Source organism: Plectropomus leopardus, chromosome 19 (genome assembly GCF_026936395.1).
Source record: "Plectropomus leopardus strain MGB_pleo_1.0 chromosome 19, ASM2693639v1, whole genome shotgun sequence".
Lineage (NCBI taxonomy): Eukaryota > Metazoa > Chordata > Actinopteri > Perciformes > Serranidae > Plectropomus > Plectropomus leopardus.
Window position 1 is genome coordinate 6,260,916 of NC_142194.1, and position 13,339 is coordinate 6,274,254.

Consider the following 13,339-nt stretch of genomic DNA (forward strand, 5'->3'; position numbering starts at 1 on the left):
TAACTTTCCAGCGTGTTTGTATCCTTTAGCTTCAGGAGTGCAGGCCCTGCTGCTGAGCTGTGTGAAAACTTGACTGTCACACTTCCTGTGTCACCCCGGCCACTGAAGGAGAGGAACCATAAGAAAATAAAGTTAACAGTGTCTGAACTGCTCAGTGTTAACAACCGCCGCTGTGCTCCAGCAGCTGAGTCAGAGTCCTTCAGGAAAGAAGGGTTTGTTCACTGGAGTAGACAGCTGCCCAGAGAGCCTGCAGTGGACCTAAGTACATATATACACAACAGGGCTTTAGAGTAGAGATGGAATGATAAAAATAAAGACGCTCAGAGCAAATAAGTCGCTCAGCGTGGTGAAATTTGATAAAACAGTCCCCTATTGATCTCCTTGAAATAGAACCCAGCTCAAGGGCTCTGCTTAAGTAATAATTATAACCGTCCACTTGATTAGCAGCTTGAACACTGATATAAAGTGTCTTATACACAACAAATAGTAAGATGTAAGTTCAATTTGCAGTTATTAGTATTAACAGTACAACTGGTTAGTCCATGGAAAATGTAGCCAGGAAATAACAACCCTATCCCCGGAATAAATGTTGGCATTTTAAGTTTCTGTAAGCCATGAATATGTTACGCTTGTATGTTATTGTGTGACATTATGTATCACTGTGGTTAACATGTGGTTATGTTAGGGCACAAAAACACTATGGTGAGAAAAAGGATAATACTTTGGTTAAAAATACCCAGATATTCTAGATAGTTGCCAACATTTTCTTCTGGCAGTTTTGCTCAAAATATAATAGAAAAATCTCCTTAAATTGTGCTTTTAAGAAGGACTTTTTTATTCAACAGGGCCGTGGGGCCAGATAGAAAGAGAGACGCGTCGTGTTTGGTCATCCGAGTTCAGTCTTAACTTGATAACAGCCTTACAGGCCACCGTGTGTGAGGATTACTAACTATGGCCCTGTGTCAACTTGTTTTCTAAATCTTTTAGAGGCCAATCAGATTTCAGATCACCTCTCGTCTGAAGGCCGGACTGCTGCATACAGATTAATGCTTTGTGAAAAATCAATGTGATTTTGGACACTTTGATGGATAAACAGCTCAAAAACCTCCAAAAAATCCTTCTCCTGTGTAGATTTATGTCCTCCACATTCATTTACTCATTTGTTGATGTAGCTTTGATATCACTCTATGATGCGCTCTTGGTTTAATCTAGGCCCAATAAGGTTATGTGAAATGTTGAATTAAGAGCTTTTTGGGGCGAAGGAGAGCTCAGCTAATGAGCGTTCTTAGAAAATCAGCCCCTCCCTGCGCCCTCTTAAAATTCTGACTGTGCCTCACCTTGCTCGGCTAATCCTCCCAAGGCTGTAATGATAGATACACATGTGCGTGCGTGCAGACACACTCGCACACAAACATAAAAGAGGGAGAGGCAGTCTGGCTAATGGACTTGCACTTGCTGCCGACTGTCAGCAGCCTCTGTTTTTTTCGAGACTGCGACTGAGCGGCTCGCTGTGTTGCACAGCAACATCTGGTCTGCATTGTTTTGTTCAACAAGTCAACGAGACAAAATCACCCGTGGTCGCTGAGCCGCATTACTGCGTGCACACTGGGAACAGGCCTCGGGGCCATACATTAAGACTGGTGAAATTAATGTAAAACAGCACGTCTGAAGCCCTCGGTATCAAGCACACATTAATTATCAGCCACATCTGTGTTTCACTTTATGTATAATGTATTAAAAGAGAACACCGATTTAGCATTTCTCTTCATTAACATAAACAGAGATATCGTCTTTTTTTATTTTTTTTATTTCATCCCATTCTCCTTTAGTGTCAAAACCTGTCAAAACATTACCCACAATGCAGCTTGACAGTCGACATTTTGGTCAGTGTTATGCTAGTGGCAACTAATGTAGCCTCAGTGGAGTTTCCCTTTGCAAGGAAATGAAACCCAGAGGAAACATTATTAAATTTAAACACGTACTGGCACATTTTTATTACATTTCTTTTGTCTTGACAATCCTCTCTGCTGTCTAATAGATCAGCATTAAAAGCATCGCACTTAACCTTTTCTGAGATATCAAATAAATAATCACATAAAAAATTGTTAAATTGGATGAAAATTTGTATGATGAGCTGAAAAAAGGCATTCAGATTTAACATTTACAATAAGAATATGAATAGGTGATAATATCGATGTATCATTGCTGTGAGTTGCACTTGAAAATATGCTTATAGTATGTTAATTTCTACACATTCCTATTGTAGTATTTAGAGTTTTGTCTAATTTGACGCATAGCAGAGTAAAACAAAGTTCAAAATCAGTTTGACTTTGATTTTATATGTAAGTCATATGATTATATGCACTGAACAAGAAATTCAACTTTTTTGAACTCTCATTTTTCACAATAAGTTTAAAATCTGAGACCATTTTTGTACACTCAATATATATATATCTGTGAAATTTTTTTCACAAATTTGTGTCCACAGAAAGTGTAGAGAAATAAATCTATTGAGTGCATTTTTGTTCATTGCATATTATAATATCCTTAAAGGGTGGCTCTATTATTTTATATTGTTATTTTTTAGGTTTTTATATAATTCTGTAGCTTTCCAGTAGTGTCCCTTAAGTATTCAAATCCAAAAATTACAGTCTTTTTTCGTCAAAGTAAGAATGTTTTAGCGTGAAAATGCTATTTCCCAAAGCTCTAGAAAAGCGTTTTCCCACGTGACCTGGCACTTTCTGCACGATTTGGTCTCTACGTATAAGCCCACATAATCCTATTGATGCCACGTTAGTTCCGTTCTGAAAGTCACTCAATAACATAAACTTGCTAGACAATCAAGGCAGCAGGTCGGCCAGAAACTCCCATGTGCTGCGAGCTAAAAATGACTGTGTCTGTATTAAAGAGGGCGATAAAACAACTTCACTGCCCCATCACGAGCTGTCTGACAGTGAGCTGAAGCAGTGAAAATATTCTAAATTCAGGGTACACTTAATTTGATACAGATATATATAGATGTAGATATACATTTACAGGAATGTCTGTGTAGCCGGTCCTCTCAGCCTTTGTGTCTCCAATGCAGTGTAGGACCCTGGTGGGACCCACTGGACTCTGGGGTTGACATAATCGTGCTTCTTCTGCTGGGTTTTATATTGCGTTTATGTGATGTCAGAATGTCGGAGTTTCCGATTTTGGAAGTCCGTCTTCGTTGTGTTTACATGCTTTGAGGTATTAAAGTGGGAAAAACATGGAAGCTACGGAGAAGATGGGTCGCATTTTAATGCTGAGAGCGTTTTAACGTGAGGTTGATGGCTGTTCACATACATGAATTAATAAAAAAGTTTCTTATCATTGACCAAATATTGACTTTTGCCCACCATGTTTACCATGAGTTACCGAGTTTTTCCAACATGTTCATGTGAATTTTCCCACTGAGAAATTCGTCATTCTGATTATTCAGACTTCACAGAAGCACATCATTAACAATGGCGCTTGCAGTTTTTCTGGGCCGCACTGAAGTACCTACCCCGAGGCAGGAACTTGTTTTGTCCCTGTAAAAGTTCTCGAATATTGTCTTACAGGGGCGGTTCCTGCGGTTGAGACATGTACCAACAGAAGAAACCTCGTTAAAACTAGTTCCTGTAGCGGAAGCGGGCCTATATGCACTCTTTTCTTTTAGTGCGCTAAAAATTGTTGTGCTGCTGCTCCCGTCCACAGCCACCAGCCTCGATGGACAGAAACACTGATTTTGATAATGTCGTTTTTTCTTGCGTTGTTGTGTGACTTTCGGGTGAATAAGAAATGAAGCATTGTGGTGCTGAAAAGATGCCAAGGCCTACAAATCAAATTCCAGATTTAAGCAAACAGCAGCAGACCAACGCTAAAATCACATCATCACTTTGATGCAAAAATGACCATTGCCACTAAAATTGAGACTTATATTGCATTCACAATATCTGTCAAAATAATGTGTTTTTTGGGGCATAAAGTGCAGCTTCAATATGCTTTAACCATATTCACAAAGCCCTCCAGGGCAATAAACATACATAGAACCCCGTTTTTAGTCCTCATGTTTGTAAAGCAACTTGATAAAGGGCCACTTCAGCTCTTTCTGCGGCGCCACAGACGAGGATCGCCGCATCACAAAGGCTCAGAGTTGCAGCAGCTTGCATCTTTTCACGCTGAATTCCTTGAATGGAGGTGACGAGGGGAAGACCCTGCAGCCGTCAATACAAACAGGTCGTGTGATTACATTTGAGCAACGTGTTGGGACCTTGAAGCTTTTAGTGTCTGTGAAATCTCTCGGCGTTACAACCACAACCTAGGGAAAAAAAGGTGGACAGGACTTGCCGTTTTCCTGCACTCTGCTGTTGCCATAGTGACCAGGGCCGCATGCTCGGCTTGTGTAGAGCTCTGCTTGGGTTGCAGACAGCTGGGCGATGTATGTCCTCACCCGCAGTATTGTTCTGCATGTATGTTACGTGTGGGCGCCCGTGTCTTTGTCTGAGTGGGTGCCTGAGGTCGTATGTAATTGAGACGCTGTGGTTCAGACTCGCCACAGAACCATCCCCTCTCTTATCGTTCGTTTATCTGCAGCAAATGAGAAGCTGTGCGTCGCATATTAGAGCCTCCGATTCATATTCAGATCTTGTTTGTTGCAAACCCAGGTTGAGTCTGTGGGGACCGTCGTGTTAAAAAGAAGCACTCCTCTTTCATATGCACAACGCCCCGCAAACGTGAATTTGAATCACAATATTGACTTTCTTTTTTGTTGACGATTCCACCAAAGGCTGTGTGTATTCGCTGACGATCTTGGGAATAGAGATCAGCTTCTTTTTCTATGTTTTGTCCATTGTCTCCGATCTCTCCCTCTTCTGCATCCCCTCCCCGTACTCACTCTAATCTCACATGTACATACATGCCACATGCATATTCATATTCACACCCTCACATCCGGAGAATGTAACAAATATCTATTTCACGGCCACGTGCATCTGCACACACAGACTAGAGATATTTATTCATAAGCTCATTAGAGGAGTGGATTTGCCTGCTGCCATCCATCACACTGTCACCCATCCTCAGCCTGGCACACACTGACAACAGAGCCGCAGGAGAGAAGTCCCCGGGATTTAGTCTCCTGGAGCCGCTGCTATAGAGGGGGATTTACTCCAATAGACAGAGTCTCACTTCGCCATTTTATGGAGGTGAGATCAGGGAGACAAAAAGCAAAAGAAATGGTAATCTCCCATTCACCGTAATTTATCCAGAAACTGATTCTGGGGGGGAAATAAAAATGCTTTTAGTCTCTCTGAGCACAGTTATTGTCAACTGGTGTTCAGCAGCATGCTGGAGTTTTACAGGTGTACTGTAGCAGATTTTAAAAACTGTTGAAATGTAAATATGAGGAAATTGTTGCGGATGTTCTTGCAGACAGACGGCACGTGAAAGCTCAGTCCATCACAGTTGCCTTGTAGCTTGTTACAAGCTGTTGCAAGCTCGTCACTGCAGGTGCAAGAGCAGCTTATCGAAATGAAGCAGGATGGTGGTTTGAAAGAGGAATCCCGAAATCTTCCTTTTTACATAAAAAAACTGCCCATCCAACTGTCACTTCACTCTGTGAACTTTTCAAGACTTGTGAGAAAAGCAACAATATAAAGAAACATTGTTGAATATGTCTGAAATTTTTACTTATGTCTTGTTAATGGTGGTGTGCCCTGGATTTTTCTGTGCATAGGTAGGAAAAAAGGATAGAAACACACCAAAAAAACTTGAATCTTCTTTTTTACTGAAGGTCAAGGGCCCTTTACTGATTCCCATTGACATCCACTGATATACAATATGCCTGCTTTTTCGTCTTGTTGTCCTTCAGATGAAGAGATGAGGATCCAGTGTGAATGAACCAGTGATGATCTTGGAATGAATGACATTTGCTTTGAAAGAAGAGTGACTCTTTTCAAGGAAAATAGGCATATCCAAACAAAAAGTATGGTTTAATAATTATAGTTTAAACCTGATACACTGTGTTTGACCATAGGCTGTTTAAAAATAATGGCCGTAGCCACCATGATGTCACCCACTGTTTTGTGGACTTTGGTTTTGATACATGGCTGTACAAAGAGAACTGGATACAGCTTTGGAGGTAAGGCCGTGTTCATTCCTGTGAAAGTGGCTCACTGGTGCATGAAGCCAAAAAAGTTCAACGTCCCATGGAGAATGTACCCTGATCTTCCGCATCACTGAGTGCATACAGCATGTGCACCACAGATAGCATGTGCACTATAGACAGCATGTGCACTACAGACTTTGCCAGCTGAGCGACTACCTTCCTATTTAGCCCTCCATAAACTTTAAAAAATCATTTAAAGGTGTGGCTCTTCTAGACTTTCCAAATGTTATGGGACTAAATGGATCAAATACCGATAGTGAAACGAGTCATTTTGCGGTGGTTGTGATGTTAAAAAAAATGTTTTCATTGATTTTACCTACACCTCATTCATTATGTAAGTAATTTTGGGCTCCATAGCGACATATGAGTTGTGTTTACATGGTTTGGCCACTATGTCATATTGGCTTCAAAGTGTGGTGTTGTTCCTCAGGGCCTCTTTCGAAGCCATCTCATATTTTTGGAGCTAGAAGTGACCAAATTTGGATTGACAGGGTAGAGCTGTCGAGCAAGTGGTGGATCTGACCAGTTAGACAAGATTCTGACTTGTAGACTCCCATGCCTTTAATTATGCATAACTGTGACTCCTAATAACATTTGAGTTGTATACAAATTCACCCATCTACAGTTGACATTAGTGATTGGTTTTTCAGAGACGATACCGATTATTAGTTCTTAATGAGACAGATGACCAATATTTGGGACCGATATGCATTTTCATTCAGTGAAAATTAAAGTTAAAAAAAACTAGCTCCAAGGTTTTACAAAGTAAAAGTTCCCCCCACGCTGACACTGTCTTTGCATGTATTGCAGACTATCTTCCCTGGTGCTGATTGAGTGTAATATGCACACTTTTTCATGAATTAATTTTATCCACAAGCATTAAAATAAAAAGCTGATACAGATAATCAGCAAAATGCCACATATTGGCATTTTAACATGCGAGTCTGTGGGGATTGACTTGCTTTTGGAGACAGCCTCAAGTGGCCATTCGAGGAACTGCCGTTTTTGGCACTTAGATGTTGGCTATATTTTTCAGTTTTGATTTTTTTTTATCCATGTAATTTCAATAACCTCAGTGCCAGATAATGTCAAACAAGACAAAAAAAATCACACCTATTTAGGATTCATTGTAGCTGAATTAATTAACTTGTAAAATATTGGCCAAAATAGATATAACTAATTTATAAAATGATGTTTGAGTTGTTTATCAGGCAGAAAACATCACGTACCTCTCTGTGAGAGTTTCGTTGATGGCAGCCGATCCAGTCGTGGGTAACTCTGGTGCCTTCTTCTTCCTCCTGGCTGTCAGTTGTAGTTTCTCACTGTGGCATCTGTGCTGGCTCTTTTCCTAGATGTGGTCAATCAGCAGGGTCCTCTGCAGACCATACCAACACAGTATTAACACTCTGTGTGTGTGTGTGTGTGTGTGTTAGACGAGGGAACGCATCTACTTTACTCACATACTCACAGCTCTGAAGGAGCTCTTTATTCCCTCTGCCAAGGAGATTTTGTTTTTGTTTGTTTGACTGTGTGTTTGTGAGCGAGCAGAATATCTCAAAGCTTGACAACAGATTGCAGTGAATTGGTGGAAAGTTAGTCCATGTGATGAGGAACAAGTGTTTAGTTTTTGGTGCAAAAAAAGGGTGTTTTTGAATGATTTCTTGTGAATGTAGCATCTTTATCCCATTATTATCAGTATATCGTCACTGTCTGTTGAAAACCACTTTCCACCAAGATCTGGGATCAGTATTTTTAGCCGTGCTGGTGGTGTGGCTATCGGGATGGCAATGTCGGCTGGTTAGTGGAGCAGTTCACCACTTTGGTCCTGGATAGATTGACATGAAATTTAAACGTTCGCGCTCCAAAGAGCACCGATCAACTTTTCTGGTCCTCTGATTTTTTCCTCGACCGCCACCATGAGGTTGATTATGAACGAAATGTCTTAGTTGCTATTGGATGGATTGCCATGGAATTCGTTACACCCATTCTTATCCACCTAAGGATAATTTGTAATCAGTTAAATCCCTTTTAACGCAGCACCATCAACAAGTTAAAATGTTTTTGTCCAAAACTTTGGTTTATGGGGCGGCACGGTGGCTTTGTGGTTAGCACTGTTGCCTCACAGCAAGAGGGTCCCTGGTTCAAATCCCGGTTGGAACGGGGTTCGGTCCGGGCGGGGGCCCTTCTGTGTGGAGTTTGCATGTTCTCCCCGTGTCCGCGTGGGTTCTCTCCGGGGTCTCCGGCTTCCTCCCACAGTCCAAAGACATGCAGCTCAGGTTAATTGGTGACTCTAAATTGCCCTTAGGTATGGTTGTTCGTCTATATGTGTCGGCCCTGCGATAGTCTGGCGGACTGTCCAGGGTGTACCCCGCCTTCCGCCCGATGACAGCTGGGATTGGCTCCAGCCCCCCCGCGACCCTTACGAGGACAAGCGGTTACAGAAAATGACTGACTGACTGACTTTGGTTTATGCCCAAATACCTATAAAATATACCATACCCATGAAATAATGATATTGTGTGAAGGTACCTCCTTGACATTTACGTCTGCTAGCAAAAAACCCAAAAATGGCTGAAAGCTTCTGTGTGATTGCATTACATGCATACTGTTGCATTACCAACAGTGTAAAGAACCCACAACTAAGTTTTTATAAGCTGCTGAGGCTAAAAAACGAAACTTTTAGGAAAATGGATACAGAAATGAGGGATCAGCAGAGAAATTGGGCACGTTGTGGGATCCTGACACTTAGCAGCAAATATTTTGCTCATTGTCCAGACAAGGTGTAGAGGTTGAAACTTTTATTATTATCCTGAAGGAAATGTGATGTACAGCAGGCATCAAGACACAAATCATGAAGGACAACATTAGCAACAAAGACAGAAATACAGAAAGTCCTCAGCTTAAGTGAAGACAAAGACACTCCTACCGCACTGAACCAGAAACTGAAACTGTGTGAAAAAAGCACAGTAAATAAATAAATGCATCCTCAAGCCAAGCAAAGTACTGTGCAGAGGCAATAGATGAAACACATAGTGATATATAATCAAGGTGAGATAACTAAATAAATGAATAACAATCAAGGTGTAGAATGTTAAAACTATCTCATCCAGATACAAATAAAGACAGCAAATAAGCTTGTCTCTGTTAGACATAAGTTGCCAAAATTATCCTTTAACATGCTGATAACTAGCATGATAGCATTTTGTTGGTGTTTCAGCCCTCAGTTACATATTGTGGCGCTAATAGATTCCTCCCTGGTGTGTGTTTTTTCAGTTATGAGGCGTTGCACTTGTGGTTTTCAGCATTGTATTGCGAGATATTTGTGCTGTCCTAGTGTACAGCATTTGCTTGCTGTAGTACTGCGTCTAAAATAGCATGCAGTTCACGTATGGTGGTCACATACAAAGGTTTCGGAAATACTAAAAAAATCTCACTTACTGTTTTAGCCTATACTAAATAGCATCTTAGAGTGTAATATAGGAGTAGCCTTAGTTTAGTTAAGGCTGTGTCCAAAGTCTTGACATTTTAGGCATGTTAGCAGGTGACTTGAACATTTAGCTCAGACCAGTGTCTGTTGGTGTGCTCCATTTGCACTGGATGCCAGAATTTCTACTGGATCCTGAAGGCGGATTCCTGATTCGGAAAGTACATCACTAACCTCAGAATCTTCCTCAAAACTTCGATATGTCATATCCAAGATGGCTGCTCCATGCATCAACAGTAGACAAAGTTGTAGTAATATACTATTTATTTGCACTTCTGTCCTACTTGTGACTCATCAGAACAGTCATACACACAGTCCTGTCCAACTTTAATCTGTGGAAATGTTGCTACGGTGTTTGTATTTACAAAATGGTTAACCTGGCCAGAGGTGGTAATGGTAACAACATCTTGATTTTCTGATGTGTCCTGGAACGCGTTCAGCTCGGGTGTGACATCTTTCCCAGCTCCTTACTCCGACTTTCGAGGTAAATGAAACGCAGCATACAGTAAGTACAGCCTCACAGAGCTGCCAGCATGGCTGCGGACTCTCAGTCTCATTCAGATAAAATGAAGGATTACATGCTCCTTTATGGTTTGAGAAATCCAACCACTGATATATGTTGTAAAGCCCTTTAAGACCCATTAGATTACCATTTGAAAAAAAGAGTCATTGTCACTAAGCTTGAAGAAGAGCTGCATTAGTTCCTGTAAGGTTGGCATTTTGAAGACATTAGGCTGAAGAGAGTGGACAGCATCTGCTCGTATGTAGATTTTATAAAGATGGAGATTGTAAAAATAAAAACTTTTCTGTTATACTGTGCATATATTTTATTATGTATTTGCATTCACCAAAGTCTGTACTACTGCTGTCCGTCTTAAGACATACAGTAAATAGACAGACAGCTCAACGCTCCACCCATTACACACACGTGCATTATACTGGCATTCACTGTAACACGAACCCTGAACAAAAGCGTCAAGCCGTTCCTTTAATATATGCTTCAGCTGCTGCTCGTGACTTCCTGCTCACCTCACTCTGGTTCAGCACAGTGTTGTTGCTCCGGATAGCTTTGGACATGTGCACTCACCCATGATAAGAATGGTTTGCAGCGTACAGTACATATGCTTTTTAAACCCTCATTTAACCAGATTAAGAACAAATTACGCTTAAAAAAAAATAGAAAAAACAATAGGTTGAACAAATGAGCCTTGCTCAGAATTTAGTTGATATTTGCTGAATTTCTTTGCACAGTTGGGCCAACTCTGTCACAGTGAAGACTATAATTAGAGTCAAGGAAAAGATGCTTAGAAATATGTCCTTATATCAGCTGTGTGTGAGCTTTAGAGGTCATATCTATCTGAAATTATAGATTTTTTTTCACCCTTTTGTCTGGTAGTTATTTTCAAGTTCTAAAGAGGAAATTGCAAGCAAGTTTGGCATTTTTGTGTTAAATGTCAAAAAGGCAAACAAAGTGGCATGGAAGCGTTATAATTGCCGTGGCGAAACGACACACTGAGTGACTTTACAGCATCATCCTCGTAAAGTTGAGTAAAGAACGCCGCTGAATTGATGGTTAACTTTTGTCTGGCTTTTTTTTCTTCGTGTAATCTTTGTACAGAATTGTTGTGAATTCTTGTGCCTGGTAGACCTGCTGCTGCTGCCACAATGTATGCACTCATGATGCCATAAGCTGGTCTGGGTAACAGTGCATGCAATCCCTGTGCCGTGACCGAGAACCAAGGAAAAAAAATCGTGTCACAACCACCACCCCCGGCTTTCACCGCTCCCTCTCTCTCTCTCCCTCTCTGAATTTCTTGTCGTTTGATGTCTCAGACTTTGTGCTCGAGTCAGGCGCGAGAACATTCCAAAAATGGATCTGAGTCGCATTTGGTGTGATTATGACTCTGGACAAATAGACACAACAATTTTTTTTCCTTTTTTTTTTCTTTCACAATCCATCTTTCCAGCTAAAAGGTTCTCGTTGTTTTGTGACTGTTGCGAGTGAAATGAAGGCCTGTACAAGGTGATATTTCTGCACAGTCACAGAGAGCGGATCAACTTTTTGGGATCCACTGACTTTTCACTCGTGATTTTGAGTGAAATGTCTCGATAACTATTGGATGGGTTGAAATTTGCTGCGCACATTTTTTCTCCACCTAATTTGTAATCACTTAAATGATCCCTTCACTTTTCATGTAGTGCCATCATCAGATTTAATTTATTTTGTCCAGTACTTTGATTTCTGCCCAATTACTTGCAAAATGAATTACAGTCCCATCAGCCTCAGCTGTACTTTTGTGTTCAGTGCTTGTTAGCAAATGTTAGCATGTGCACATGCTAAACTAAGATGGTGAACATCATAGTCTGTATAAAAATAATGGATGTAGCCATAGATGATGTACAGGGCTGTAAATTTCTGTGTGGTTTATTCTTTGGTCGTTATACTTTTGTCTGACCAAATTCTCATTGGTCGGACGATCACTGGTGTTACAAACAAGGCTTTTTCCATGATGTTGTTCAACACTTGTATCGCCATGTTTGATATTTTTTGTGGAGGCAGGAGTGACCATGTTTGGATGAGAAGGCGGAGATAATGCTAGCTGCAAGCTTAGTTAACATGTGGCATTTACAGCTATTATTAAATGTGATCATGCTTTTTTTCGTACCAGGCGGTAAACATGTTTATTTTAGCTTTGAAGTTGGGCATTTATCATGGGTGTCTCTGGGGATTGACTCGCTAATGGAGCCAGCCCTTAGTGACCATTAGAGGAACTACGGTTTTCCATTTTGGCTTCGTTTTTCAGCTCCAGATGTTGCCACTTGGTGAACGTCTTAATTTAGCTTATCACAAATTGTCCATGTTGTTTTGTGAGTGTTGTGAGTGAAGTTTGGGCTTATACATGGGGATGTTTTCACATGTCATTGGTTGGTTGAGGTTCTGCTGCTGTATCGGTGCACTACCTGATCGCCCGTGCTGCTTGTTTACTCATTCACTAGCTGTTCTCAACCCAAAGCTGCCTTAGAAAGCCTTCAGGATGTTTTCATTTTATCAGTGTGCTTCAAGTTCATAAGTTCTCTGTCTTCCTCCTTCCTCCCTCTCTGTCCTGTCCCTGTCACTCCTCTCTTTCTTCCATCTCCCTGATCTGTGTGTGTACATGTTTGTCTCCCTTTCTCTATGTGTGTGTATGCTTTCTGCTCCCAGCCCCTCTGCGGAAAGCAAAGTTTGTGGAGAGCCCTCGCATTCCACAATCAGAGCTTGGCTCCCCTACACACACCTCCACCACTGCCAAGAATCCAGACCTGGACACATACTGCCCTGGTAAGTTTTTTTGGCCAGCTCATCCCTCATTTCGTCGTTTCTGCATGTTGGTTCCTGTCTGTGAATGCAGTAGAGAGACACAGAGATTGGGAGAACATTTTTGCTGGTTATTCTTCCTGCTGCTGCTGCTGCTGCTGCTGCTGTAAAGCATTGCTAAGGTCATTAATGAAATAGCTTTGCCGGTGCCCACAGTGTCCATCCTCATTGCCTCCTCCCTCTCTGTCGCTCTAATCCTCCCTCGCTGCCTCCTCACTCTGCTCTGCTTCTCAGAGCTTGTTTAGTTTGTCTGTTTAACTTCACAGTCGGTGGTGGCGCGGTAATCCTGCGGACAGTCCAGATTTCCCTCTACCCCCCTTTTCCATCT

At 41.4% G+C, this 13,339-nt stretch overlaps 1 protein-coding gene across 9 annotated transcripts in view; it reads left to right on the forward strand.

The window, feature by feature from the left end:
- Positions 1 to 13,339, forward strand: part of tanc2b (tetratricopeptide repeat, ankyrin repeat and coiled-coil containing 2b) — a 195,687-nt gene that overhangs the window by 111,317 nt on the left and 71,031 nt on the right. For 7 of the 9 annotated variants that reach the window (XM_088069805.1, XM_088069810.1, XM_088069806.1 and 4 more), the window contains one exon: positions 12,859 to 12,975. The exons of the other annotated variants lie outside the window; for them this stretch is intronic. In XM_088069805.1, the coding sequence (XP_087925931.1) occupies positions 12,859 to 12,975 (117 nt within the window). The remainder of the gene's footprint in view (positions 1 to 12,858; positions 12,976 to 13,339) is intronic. 9 annotated transcript variants of the gene reach the window in all.